The sequence below is a fragment of the Phalaenopsis equestris genome, unplaced genomic scaffold (genome assembly GCF_001263595.1).
Source record: "Phalaenopsis equestris unplaced genomic scaffold, ASM126359v1 Scaffold000237, whole genome shotgun sequence".
In the NCBI taxonomy this organism is placed as follows: domain Eukaryota; kingdom Viridiplantae; phylum Streptophyta; class Magnoliopsida; order Asparagales; family Orchidaceae; genus Phalaenopsis; species Phalaenopsis equestris.
This window is the reverse complement of record NW_018164679.1, coordinates 1,168,395-1,183,124: the sequence shown is the minus strand read 5'-3', so window position 1 is coordinate 1,183,124 and position 14,730 is coordinate 1,168,395. Positions and strand designations below refer to the sequence as shown.

Sequence of the window (14,730 nt, the reverse complement as noted above, 5' to 3'; positions counted from 1 at the left end):
TTCAGGTTGTTGTTAAACAAAACCATTAGATTAAGTTTCCCAACCTCTTCCCCTCTTTTTTTTGTGTACTGAGTGGTTAAACCCCTTTGTTTCTCTTTTAGTGATGCCTTTTGGGCATTGTGGTGCCCTATTGCTTTTTTGGGTCTGCTTAGGCACCGCCCATTTTTCTAGGATAGCAAAATGGTATAGTTTCCACAATGTCATGATGCCTTCCAATCTTGGGTTGGCACAGTGTTGTGATCCTGCTCTCAAGGCCGCAACCTCACCAAACTCCATGTCTTTCTGACCTAGAATCGTGGTGTCGTTTCTCGAAACCAAGACCCTAGGCCTTGGGCCCCTTAGGCCAAGGCACACTGCTAATCCAAGCTCGTGGGCCCTAGGCCATGGCCTTTTTAGGCTTGGTGTCGGCATGCTGCTTTCCAGCGTTGTGGGACCATGATCACCGTCTCAAAACCATGCCACTTATTAGCGTTGCAGCGTGAGGCCTACCTGGCATTTTCCTTACTTGTAGGGGCGTAGCCGTTGCACTACCTTTGTTGCAATGCAACGACTGTTGGTCACCTTGCCGATTAGTCCGGTTCAATTTAGTTGAACATTTATTGGTTTCTTGACCTTTATAGATCAAGCTGAGCCCTAGGTTTTTACCTCCCGTTCTTTGGTACACCCTTTGTATGAGTGGTGACCTTTTTTTTAATTTTCAGCCATATCTTTAAGTTGGGTTCTGTGATTCCGAACGATCGGGTCCCCGATCATTATAGATCATCGATCCGAGAACTAGCCCTCCTGACCCTTCTGCATGGGTGGCAATCGTTAGATCTGAATAATCGATCTGACTTATAACAAACTTGTAATTACCAAATTGATTATTATAAGTAGGTTTCAAATCTTTTATTTTGCATTTACCCATTCAGATCACCCTAGTGAGGTAGAAAAAAGTTGAGAACGGTCATTACCAAGGAGTAGATGTCTACATATAGAGATTTAGTGTGTTAGCATGGTCCTTGCACTGGTTAGAGGATCAAAGGGACTGGTGCATAGGTGTCGCATTTTGGCTTCATAATACCAGCCTCTTTGCCTTCGGAGCAGAAGGACTATGTTACATTTATTTGCATTTATGAATTTTGTTACATATGCATATTTGCAGTCATTTAGACTTCTCTATGGTATGTCATTTCACATATGTTGTGTTGCATTCTTGCTATGTATTTGTTGCGTGTTAGGTGATTTGTCACTGCTAACCCTATTTCATTCTAGGGTTAAAGGGAGGTATCTCGAGAACTTTTACATGGCTTCGCAGTGCCACCCTTCTCATTCAGGATCGTTATGACTCATTGTATGTTTGATTGTATAATGCCCTTATTGTGTCATGATTTTGAGGCTTAGTTTTTCATATACTCAATTTCATATTGTGCATTTTTATGCACTAGGTGTTTTGCCAAGTAAAACACATTTTCCTTCTATAGATCTACGTTGCATGAGTCAGCGCGTTAGTGGCTAGGCTTCAACTACCCTTAGATTGACATGTGGTAATACCAAGAAAAAAGCATTGATTGCTAATCTATCCAGTTGGGCAATGGTAATTATCCCATCAGTACCTAATCTTGTAGGATCGTTCCAAGCATGGAGTGTTAGCTCTTTCGGATACTAGGGATGGGGCCAGCTTGGAGACCTCGTCAAGACTCTACAGAAAAGCCCTTAACCTCTGCACTATACGACAATTACTTAGATGTATGTGTAAGCAATGCCTTGTGGATGTTTGTTTAGAATTAGGGCTAGGGTGTAATTATAATTTCCGTATGTGTGACTATTGGCATGGCTTATTTGTTGGTCGTCGTATTTTTGTGATGTTTTATGTGTTTATTGAGTTTAAAACTTGTGCAATAGCATATTTAAAGATTTGCTCTTGTGGGGAGCCAGTCAAACAAAGACAAGCTTAATTTATAAATGAAACTATTGTTTCTCATACAGGTGTTGCTTAGTGATACAATTGAAATGCTATGAATCACCTGCAATACAATAAAGTATTCAAGCACACCAAATAATATACAAAATTGAGTCCTTGTAATGATCTCATGAGGAATAAGTGAACTCCCTAAGTCGGAAAAAGTTTAGTCTGCTATTTTTAAGTGTAGTATGAAGGTTCAAATTTTGGTGATTTTAAAGTTTCTAATCCTAATATTTGCAGGAAGTAAAACATGTCTAATTTTTAGCTTGAACAAGTGATTAAAAACCTCCATTGAATTGGTCCTATGCAAATCAAATTTAAGTAAAATTAATATAGTTGACAATCAGGAACATCAATTTTCTTGTGGTCATGAGAAGATTGGGATTTCATATTACAGTTAGTCGCCTAATTATGTAAAAACTCTATAGTTTGCAAATTTTCCTAAACGATTGCACCACCCAAACAACAATATTCATATTTTCCTAGAGCAATGTATATCAACTGAACTATTCCACTAGCCTACTTCTGTAGAGCTATATCACAACCCATCTTAATATCCCAAATGATTAGTTTAGAAGTAAATTAAATTAAAAGGTTAAACTATCAACTTACAATCAAATTAACATGTAATCACATAACAAATATTTCACAAACTTCATAAAATCCAATTCAAGGGAGAGAAAGTTTAAGTCATGCTCGTTGCAAATGAAAACAACACAAATTTCATTGCAAAATCTAAAGTAAAAAAAATTGGAACGATCTCACTGATGTTCTTCCCTGAATTACTGGAACTTATAACACGATCTTTGATTTCTCACCCACTTTGAGTACAATCACACACTAGTTCTCTCTCAGAAGAACTCTCATACACACTCGCACACTCTCTTTTAAGAAACCCTCCGTTGAGACATGTTGGCGGCTGCAAGTGTTCTCCGACACTCCCTCTTGGCATTTGTCTTCTTCCCCTCGACATCACTCCAAGGATAACAGTGTTTCAAAGAAAACAAATGGTGGAATAACCCTAATTCATTCAAAATTAATTCTTTTGTAGCGACGGAAGAACCCTGATTCAATCAAAATAGAGAATTGTCACAATTCCCTAATTCGATTCTCCACTGAAGTTTTTCCCGAGAGCATCGAAGTCTCGCTCACTCACTTGGTGCATTTCTCTTGTAATTGTTCTAATAGGTGGAGGCATGGCGCCTTTATTTTGGGGTGGCATCTAGAAGTTGGCCTTACATTTTGCATCACCTGGGAGAAAAGGGAGAGGCGTATACACGCCAGGATGTCGCATAGTCACGCCATGATGTGGCGTAGACACGTCATTTTTGGTGTTAGTGTGCAAGGCACTCCATCTATTCCTTAAGACTTATAACCAACAAAGAGATAAATAAAGCACAGGAAAAAGCATAAATATGATATAAATAGTGGAAATACTACAGAAAAACATAGGAAAATATGTTGCATATTTTACAAACATCAGTTAGTTCCCTCCCACCGGATTTGGCTCATTATACATTTGCATGTGCTAACGTTTGCTTTACAGATCTAGTCTTTTTGTGACTTGTATACTTTCAGATTATAGGAGTCTTTACTAGAAATAAGATACGAGCACGAGCTACCAAGACGTTTGACTCCTAAAACCTAATGAAAAGAACCAGGGGCTACTTGCTCACGACTCATACCTTAATTCCAGACTATATTTTGTTGTATAGACTTAGGATCAGGCAAGTTTATGAAGAGCCTGACCATATTTCTGCATTTTTAGAATTGCAACCGACCCCTAACAATGCTTGGCCTCTTATTATTTATTTAGTGTGTTTATTTCATCACTGAGTATTTGACCTTATGCCTTTATTAGTCTGTGGTTTGTCTGGGTACTATCACGATTAGGCTCTTAGGACAAAATCTTTGTTATAAAATCTTAAATTTAAAATATTTACTCTAATAAAATTTAGGATTAAAACTTTCAAGATTTTAAATCAACAATTTTATTTCCTATACTTTCTTTCTTGTATGGCCTTTGGGTCGGATTTAGGGTCTGTTTGGGGCAGCTGCAGCTTATCCAGCTTATGCTGATAAGCTGCTGATCCAGATAAGCTGCTGATCAGCAGCTGATCTGGATAAGTTGGTTAGCTGTTTGATTTGTGCATTTGGAAAACAGCTGATTTGCAGCTGTTTCTGGATAAATGACTATTCTGCCCCTGTTTTGGATAAATTGTGTAGTTATTTGGTATTTGCGTTTGAAAAACAGCTGATTTGCTGATATTTCTAGATAAATGATCATTTCTTTTTTCCCTTCAATTTTTTAATCAGCTTGATTAATCATTACGTAATTATGAAAATGGATGAAACTAGATCCTCATGTAAAGTTCGCGACCGATTTTGTAGAGCTCATGAGTTTGATCCAAGATAGATAGCAATGATGAAGGCACTCATTTTCTTTTAAGATTCTCACTAAAATTGTCCAAATCACATGAGTTGAACTAATATCTTTATATTCCGCCAAAAAAAATAATAATAATAAGAACCAATATAAATGATATGTATAAATACAAAACTTGGGTGTAATCAACAAACTATAATCAACTTTCACCAATGATGCTCTTGATTTCTAGTTCTTGCCAAACAGTATAATGTTAAATAATGAAATCATAAAAATCAAACAACCCATTTATCACCACCATCACACCCACAACCATTCACTTGCACATTAAAACAAATGAGAACAAAGAACATCTCTAAAACTAATTATGCTAGAGATGCTAGATAGAAGAATCAACTAATTGAAATATGAGCAAATTACAAAACAAAATTTGTTTTTAGCAAATTGCTAATAAACACAAGCAACACTCCTCCCTTTCACACGAAAGTGGCCATGCAATGGATGTCATTCTGCACCCACAATCACACACGAAAGTGGCCAAGCAATGGAGAGAATGGATGGCATGGGATACGCAGCATGCCCGTTCATCCATTTTTCCAAAATCTAAATATATATAACCTGAAATTTACAACAGTTTTGTGTGGTATGTATGTAAATGCCCCTTTTTATGATTTTCTTCAAAGTAGGAGATTATCAGCAAAACTTTAAGGTATTGAACTCCACAGACAAAGAAGATTTGCACTAGGAAGCGATACACAAAGTTGATGAGAGGAGAGAAGGGATTTACCTGGAAGGGCATAAATGCCGAAGAGAGGAGTTGCCGGCCTCCTAGGATTAACGCCTAAGAAGCAGGGAGAGGAGCTTATTGCGGACGGAAGAAGCAGCGAGAGAGCGGAAGGAAGCAGGGAGCGGCTAGGGATCGCGAGGTAGGCAAAGAGCGGGGTAATTCGCGACAGCTTATGTGAAGGGCAACAGAAGTAATTCGGGGTTAAACGCAGCGAAGGAAACGCTAACCGTGGGGGTAATACCGCGGGCCAGATTATGCCAAAATTCGAAACCGCGTTTTTCAAAAAGCTGGTCGAACATGCGAAACAAACACTACAGCGGCGTTTTCAAAAACGCCACCGCAGTTTTAAGCTGCCTCAAATGGGCCCTTAAGATGATAAGAACCGCATGGCTTTGCCCCTTTGCATATTAATAAGGCTTTCCCACTTGTAATGTTTTAGATAATTAAATTCATATTGCATGTCCTAAGGAAAGTATTCTTATTTTCCAATCTAAGTAGCCAAGCATATGATTTATATGCCTAGGAGGTCTGTCTAGCACGTTCAGGGAGTTAAAGTCGGTCCCAACCTAGACAGGATCGTGAGAGGGTTTTCTCTTTATATTCATGTCGTCCACCCTTCTACTCTATATGACTCCTCATACTCTTAACGAATATAAATCCTACTCTACCTTCTTCTACCCGAATAGAGTCATAGGAGCTTAGACGTCTCCTTCTTTTGACTTTAGGGCTATTAAGCCACCATAGATGATGCATCTCATGAGTTGTTGATAGGTGGTTCCTAGTCGGGTTGGATCAACTACCTTCCTAATCGAGTAGACATAGAGTCTCGATAGTCTGGGGCAACGAATCTGTGAAATTCTGGCTTCCCTATTTCTACCTATTTAGTACTTTTCCTGCCAATTGTTGGCTACCCATTTTATAATCTTTTGTTGAGTCTTACAATGATCTCATAAGCCCTCATCAAGGGGCGAGCAACTTACGATCTCATAAGCCCTCCTCATTAAGGAGCGAGCTACGTATCAGGTTACGGCGATTCACCATCTACCCCGTAGTCTAGTGGCGCTCCATTGACATGAGTTTTCCCCTACTTAGATGGAAAAAATCACCTTGGGGCCTATTTGTATAGAGTAATAGCAAACAAGCATAACTACTTTTATTGCGAGCTTTCTTGGGTATCCCTAGGATGTAATTGACCACGAGAATACATCGTCATGGGAGATCTCTTTGAACCCATAATAAAATAAATTTGATATTGTACTCTGGTTTGGTTACAAGGACTTTTTATAAGATCTTTCTCGTACATTCCCTCGAGTCAAGTATGGTATGATTCCGCTCTTCTCCGATTTATGTTACGATGATTTTTCTATATAAATATCTTCGTAGCTACTACTTTTATTTCTTCTTAATTTTTATTCATTTATGTATTTTCCTTTCTTCGCTTACTTTTTCAAATAAGGGTGACCTAGAAAGAAGAATTTGTAAAGGACAGATGCTAAAAAGGTCATTCACCTAGACAAGAAAGGGGCGCGAACAACATGTTTACTTTGCTATAACATATTTAGTTATTTTTAAAAACACTCAAAAACAACTTCTAGATGTTTTGACTATTTTTAAAAACAAACTAAATTATTTTTTTAAAAATAAAAAAAAGATACTTAAAATGTACTAAACAAACATGTTTTTAAAATACACGTAAAACTAAAAAAAACAAAAGTGATTCAAAACAAGCCCTTAAATTTTTGAATAATTCAAACATAGTCTATCATGCAATATGTTAACTATGCAAAATATTCTAATAAGGGAAACACTTAACTCTAAGCTAAAAAAACTGGTTATCTGACAAAAAGTAATTATTCACACAAATTTATGGTCAACATAAAGCGCTGAAGTAGGCGAAAACTAAATACCACTAAAACCAAACTTGCAATCTATTTCATTTAAAAGATCAACAATAATTTTCAAAGTAGAACTAATTATTTCAAATATTTTCATACCACAAATTATGAACAAGCTTATGTTGAATACCTATTTTATCTGCAGTATATATCCAAGATTCTTTCTCCTAACCGAAACAAAACATGACAACGGGAAAGAAGAATATTGCTCAATAAAAATTGTAAAACTTGCAGAAATAACACTCAATCCTTATGTATTTACCTATCTAACACCTAAGCTTTAATTTTCACATGTATGTCACCTTACCTATGCATAAAAATGGTCAATTTCACTTTCTAAAAGTTAAAATAATAATATTTTTTTTTATGTGATATAGAAGATTTGGGTGGTATAAAAATAGAAACTAAAGTAGGCGTTAGAAATGTAAATGCATAAGAATTGGCTGGTGTATATTTAAATTCCCCTAAGAAATTAAGGAATGAAACTTGAGGAAGTGACACAAAAGCGGTATACCTGAGATTGCGGGATCTGTTCCTCATATTTCACAGAAGGTTTATGTTTGGGAACTGAAACAGAAGAAACTTGGTCGGCTGGATAGTTTGTATATGAATATGGCTTTGAGGGCTTTGAGAAACCACCAGACCCACGCAGATACAGTGCACTTCTGCTAGAAAAATGCGCTCTGTAAGGTAATAAGCATATATAAAACAGGAAAGGAAGATTTACATGCATATACTCAATTCTTATGTATTAATATATATATATATATATATATATATATATATATACATATGCCACCTTGCCTAAGCCTGAAAAGGTGTGCTCCTTTTTCAAGTTAAAAAAGATGTATATTATAAATGTAAAAATCGAAGTTTAGGTGTTAGATAAGTAAATGCATAAGAATTGTGTATGTAAATGCCCCAACAAAACAATTCAAAACACAGGATATAAACGTTGAACAAGCCTGTTCGTGCACAGAGCTTCGCCAGATTCTTCTATATAACTGGTGGTTTCAATTTCAATGATAGCCGCTTTGCCTGATAAAAGAATGCAAATGCTTTAATTCCCCTTGACACCACAGCCAGATGTATAATAATATGGAAAAGCTAAACCAAACAAATTAGCAGAATTTAGACTTTTACATCTACGTTAGTATCATGAAATGTTTGCTTGGTAATAAAAACAGACAAAATTTTGATCACAAAAAAAGCAGTTTGTTAGACCGGCGCCAATGGCACCATTCATCTCTTGCTCCACTAAGACACGCCGAGCCCGCCAAAATAGTTTGAAAACTTATGTTAGGTTTAAGATTAAAAGGACAATTTAATTCTTTGTTAGTTATTATTATGGGGTATAAATAGAGCTAATATGTTAAGAGTTAGGTTATGAGTGATTATTATCTTGAATCTTAGGATTAGAATTTCGGAGAGATCACCTACCTCACGAATTGTAGGTGTAAAGATTAGGGTTTGGGAGAGAGCCTACTTCTCGAATTGTAGGTTATCTTTCACGTATTCAAGTTGTGTTGTTTGGTGTTAGTGAAATAAAAATATTTTATTTTGCGCTAATTTTTTGTCAAAGTTCCTATCAATTTGGTATCAAAACATTTGAGCCTTGTTCCGTTACTCCACCATTCTAGAATACTCGAGACGACCAATCAAAATTTCAGCAACCGCCTTGGCATGCCGCGTTGCTAGCACCTGTTGGGAGAGAGCCTACTTCTCGAATTGTAGGTTATCTTTCACGTATTCAAGTTGTGTTGTTTGGTGTTAGTGAAATAAAAATATTTTATTTTGCGCTAATTTTTTGTCAAAGTTCCTATCAATTTGGTATCAAAACATTTGAGCCTTGTTCCGTTACTCCACCATTCTAGAATACTCGAGGCGACCAATCAAAATTTCAGCAACCGCCTTGGCATGCCGCGTTGCTAGCACCTGAGCAGGGTACATATCCAAATGGGAAACAGTCGCAATTCGACCTAGCTGGGAAGTCGATGGGATTGCGGCGTACAAACGCCTCCAGCGTGATCGCCCTTCACGAATCAGTCAAGTTTAACCTAGCTTGGAAGCAGGTAGGATTGTAGCGTACATTCATCCAAATCACGCAGCCTTCATGAAGGAACCTTTTGATACAGTAGCAATTCCAACTAGCCGAGAAACCAACAACAAGATTGTGGTGTATAGAGTTTTGCCTTCGTGATCAAAAATCTCCTTGGAAGTAATGGCGGTCATAAAAGTAGAAACTTTGAAGGAGAAATTAGAAGAAGAGATGATCCAAATAAGATCTGAAATGGAAAAGCGTCTCTCGACCATGGAGGCACAGTTCTCGTCCCTGGAGGAGCGATTCTCGTCCATGGAGGGAATCTTCATGTCCCTATAAGAAATGTTGAGTAAGATCATGGAGTTTCACACTAAATCATATGCACCAGCTCCGGGATAGAGCCACGACATCTGGAGCGGATGCGAGTAGCAGCAATCAGAAGGATTTGTGAGGAATTAGAGCAATGTCGATGCATTAGATGGATCTAGAGTAACGGCAAAGAACAAAGGAATCGATGAACTTCAGCAACACTTGGAAGGAATAGAGCAATATTCGAACTACAGGAACGAACGGAAACGAGCGGTATCGAGCAAAGGAGCAGGGAGTGGATTCGAACGACACTATTGAGAGATAATTGCACGAGATGTGAAGGTTTAGAACAAGCACCAACAAGCGGAACGAGACAGTGAGCGATTTGGGGCTGAAGAAGATTGATTCGAAGGATTTCGGTGTGAAACAAGAAACCATGTTGAGTGGGACTCCGACGGAGGGTTGCATCCAAACGCTCCAGTACCTTTTACTACAGCAGCCTTCCAAGAGAAAGGTGATTAAAGAGTCTATGGGGTCAGGGGAGCCGATTATGGGGGCAAGACGGACTTATGGAGGGAGGGAAATACATATGAATCAAGGAAGGAAACCCAACCCCCGCTTCATGAGTGGATCAAAATTCAGTCGAGGAAATTAGGGAGGAGACTCGAGCATAAGGAAGTTGAAGATGTCGATCTTTGAAGGAGATAATGTCTATGGTTGGGTTATCGCGTGGACATAAACTTTGTTGTTAATAGACTGACGAAGGAAAAAATTTTAATGGCAGCAGCCTTGTGTTTGGAAGGGAAGTCTCTAGCATGCAATCAATGGACAGAATTAAGTTACTCAATCGAAACAAAAGAAGAATTCAAGGAACCATTGTTGGAGCATTTCAGAACCAATGCGAGAAGAGGATTTACAGAATCATTTTTTTTTGCATTAGTTTAGAAAATATCTGTCATGAATTATAAAGAGAAATTTGATATGCTATCCAACCATTTGAGAAGGATATCAAAAGAAATGTTGGAAAAAAAAACTTCATGAAATGGTTGAGGCCAGAAATTTGAACAGCACTTCGTCTGTCGAAACAATGAATATTGGGGGAAACTATGGAATTAGCGCAGTTAGTTGAAGATAAAAATGCAATGAAAGTTCTCCTGGAGTCACTTAAGTTAAAAGATGAGTATTAGGAGACGACAAGTGAAAAAAAAGTGTTGATTAAATAAAAAGGATTGTCAGATTATTACGCCACTTGGGAGATAAATCCAACACCAATTTCCTCTCTTACAACTTGAGAATAAGGTATATTTCTGGGAGGGGAGTAATGTTAGACCGGTGCTAAAGCCCCGTTCGCCTCGTGCTCCACTGAGTCGACGCTAGCTCGCCAAAATTGTTTGAAGACATTGCAGAAATAAGACTGAAAGGAAAATTTAATTATGTGGCTAATATGTTTAGAGTTAGATTATGTGTGGTTGTTGTCTTGAATCTTAGCATTAGGGTTTGGAAGAGATCGCCTAACTCTCGAATTGTAGGTATTTATGTTTTATGTATTTGGATTGTGTTGTTTAGCCTTGGTGAAATAATAAAAAAAATTATTTTGTCCTAATTTTTTAGAAAGATCCGATCAAAGTTACACTGATTTCATCAATTTCGCCCTGAACCGTGAGAGAGGCATCCTGCAACAAGTGCACATTTTTTTTATTAGGGGGATTTGCACAAATACCACCCAATTCTTAAGTATTTACATATCTAACATCTATACTTTGCTATTACATTTATACCACTCAAATCTTTCGTCCCAAACAAAAAATACCATCATTTTAACTTTTAAAAAGTGAAATACATATTTTCAAGTATAGGTAATGTGGTATGCATGTAAAAATTGAAGTTCAGGTGTTAAATATGTAAATACCTAGGAAAAGAGTCATTTCTATTTAAATTTTCCTTTTTAGTAAGAATCCTAATCTTCAATTCAGCCTTATTAAATGTGAAATGAGACAATAATTTTATTTTGAGCATGTTTTTTTTTCTTTTTGTACTTCTAGCCATGTAGATTTTGGTCTACAAAATGTTGTAAAGTGTGCATTAATATATTTAAACATTATTCAACTTGTGCAAATTTTAAATACAGTAAAAATGTGACGCTACACTGCCCGCCACCTACCACCTGCCATTGCCACAACTGTTGCCTCCGCACTCCATCATCACCACCATTGGTGGCTGCCACCACTGCTGTCGTCACTTACAATGTAGGGTGTGTCATACCAAGCGGCTGACAAAATTTACACCAACAGGTGACCCGAACAAAATAAGACAACTTTGGGCACAAATGCAACACGAAGATTAAAAATATGAATGAACTATAAAATTACATAATCATATGATAAAAATTAAAATGCAGATTAAGAACAAAGTATGATGAACACAGAGCTGAACTAAAAATGAGAAGAAAAACTAAAAAGCTCAATCACAAGCAAAGCACAGAACCTCCTCACTGCTTTTAATCATGCTCGAAACTCTCTTATACGCTCCTAAGCAAATAAGAAAAACAAGTGAATACGAAGTTGAAGAGAACCCTCCTATTTATAACAGAAATAATCATGCATTAAGAGTTCCCGCAAATTGTGATTACATAAGAACAAAAATTATGATCATTTAAGACACGTTAAAAATATGTTATTCGTAACAGCCACAATCGTGTCCACAAAACACATACAGAAATAAGTAGAATGTGATCTTTAGAAACTCTTGATAAAATATTATAGGCATTGTAATGAAAAATATTTGTGAAAACAATTAAATCTAAATAATTTCAAGTTTTACATGTGCTTCATTAGACAAACTTTGACATAAATACAACACCTTAAAAATCATGTAAGCGCACTAAAAAACATGGAAATGTAGTTTATTTATGCATTAAAAATGGTAAAAGAAAAAAAATGCAAATGTTGTGTATTTATGCATTAAAAATAGTAAAAGAGAATCAAGAAGTCTCTTGTAATTTAAGAGTTTCGGAATTTAGGAATTTCTGCTTTTGGTGTCTTCTATTTTTATTATTTTCTATTTTTAGAAATTGCAACTCTTAGAATTATCTATTGGTGGTAATTTCTACCTTCTTTTTCTAGTATGGGAATTTTGTAGCTGATTTTTCAAATGTAGTGTCATTCCCTTGTTATTTATCTTGTAACCAAGTCTTAGGAAATTGAAGATGAATAATTATATTTTTATTCTTCCAAAAATTACATGGTATCAGAGCTAGAGTTCCTACACTAAAGATGGCGACACCAACTTTGAAGTTTCGGCTTTCTCCAGCCCACGACTGAAGCTTTGGATTTCTCCTGCTCATGACCAAAAATGCTTTGGAGCACCCAGTAGCTCACCAAAGACGACGCTCGTGAGCCTTCACTTACGATGTTATAGCCTCTCGAAGATGCTTCGAAGGCGCAATCAAAGCAAGAGCTCCTCGAGGCTGCTTTTGTCTTTCCCATCGCTACGAAACACCCGATTGAATGCGTGATTAATCTCTATTCGAGGACGCTTCGAAGACCCTCTATTTGATCTCCCTTACAATGGGACTGTGGTGTGTAAAGACCTCTTAAACTCCCAAATCTCCCTTTGTTCGCGCGAGCCCTAGCCGCACTCTTCTCCTACTCGATTTCCCTGCCTCAAATCCATGACAACTCTAAACCCCATCCTTACCTTTTCCACATGTTCAAACCCACAAATCGAGAGACCTTCAATCTAATTCTCTATGTAATGACAATGAAAAATTAATATTAATAAATAAATAAATAAATTTAAAATTATGTCAGATTGAACCATTCGTCATCTCAACAAATTATAATTAAGAGACAAACTTCTCCATTCAAACCAGAAGGGTTGTAGTAGAGAGCGAGTGACATCAGAGGCGAGAGCGAGAAATAAAAACAAAGGATATGTAGCAAGCCCTAGCCGTATTTCAAGGAGGAGTCTCAAGTGGGAAATTTGCCTCATATGCGAGACCATCACTCTTTGGCGAGGGCAATAGAGGAGCGGGAAGCCGCTTAAGGGAGACGACACCGAGTGCGGGTCTACTTGTGTGAAGAAAATGAAGGCAGCGGCGTCGAACTAAAGAGGGGTGTGCAAAAGAGGCGTGAAGTTGAGCAATCATGCGGCATTGTCCTTGTGAAAGAGAAGAGATTAGGTGTTGAGGTTGAAGTCTTGCATGCATCATCATGTGAGTGCAGATGACCTAATCAAGATGGAGAAGAGAAGGGGGGGATTTCATACTGAGAAGGAGACCTCATGCAAAAAGGGGGACCAAACCAAGCGCCTTTGGGTCAAGGGAACATCAAGCCAAGCATTTATAAGGTGAGTTAGGGTTTTATCATATTAATTAATGAATTTACTTCATATGTCTATTTATTAAATGTTAAATAGTATGTTTAATTAAATCTAGATTAAACCTTTAAAAGTTTCGGATTGAGGTGATCAAAGCCAGTATTTGTGTAAAAGAGAAATACAACATATCGAAAGTTAATGATTTATGATTTTATTCTACATTTAAATAAGTTAATTCGATCAAAACTGCTATTAATTTCATCTTAAAATTACGTGAATTAATGTTATGATTGTAATTTGATAAGTAGTTGAATTAAAGGATAAAGGAGAATCAAACCAATCAACTAAATAGATTTTAGTAAAATATGTTAGGGTTATTTAGATTAAATTTCTTATAAAAAAATTGAAATTGTGTTTAAATGTTAATTTGGAGTTATATTAATTAACGTAAAAGAACATAGAAGAAAAAACAATTAGATTTTAATGGATTATTTCATTAGATGAAATTAAGGTGAGTAATTTTACCTTTAAATTAAGATATTAATATTGTATCTTTCTAAATCAATCACATGTAGAATATGATTAGTTTGTCTTATTATTCAAATCGATCATTTAGAAATTACTATCAAGGATTTGCATTGATGTGCTTATTTATTAAATATGCAAATTATAAAAGAAAGATATTGAATGATAATTAGAACGCAAACAAAAATGATTTATAATATGTTTGCATGTACATGTTGGCTATGATGGAGTTCACATTTTAGGGTACTAATGCGGAACGCTAAGATACAAGTGCACATAAAAAAAAAAGATTATTATTATTTATGTACCTTAAGTGATACAATTTTAGATGTGCCCTTGTGGTGGTTGTATAAATATAGTATTGATATAATAAAATATATTGGATATTTTGAACTATCGTGAATAATTAAATCTGAAAAAAATAAAATGTTAAATATTTTTATATTGATTTAATAGTATGTATGACTAGCGTGCATTTTTTTTTTGTTATGCCACTGTAGTTTATAACTAGCTTTCATAGCTTGC

General features: G+C 36.4%; 1 protein-coding gene across 3 annotated transcripts in view; it reads right to left on the bottom strand.

Moving 5' to 3' along the window:
- The window catches only part of LOC110023970 (enoyl-CoA hydratase 2, peroxisomal), a 64,689-nt gene that overhangs the window by 31,276 nt on the left and 18,683 nt on the right, over positions 1–14,730 (bottom strand). For all 3 annotated transcript variants that reach the window (XM_020723649.1, XM_020723651.1, XM_020723650.1), the window contains exons 7-8: positions 7,979–8,051; positions 7,528–7,678 (exon numbers count right to left, since the gene is read on the bottom strand). In XM_020723649.1, coding sequence (XP_020579308.1) covers positions 7,528–7,678; positions 7,979–8,051 — 224 coding nt within the window. The remainder of the gene's footprint in view (positions 1–7,527; positions 7,679–7,978; positions 8,052–14,730) is intronic.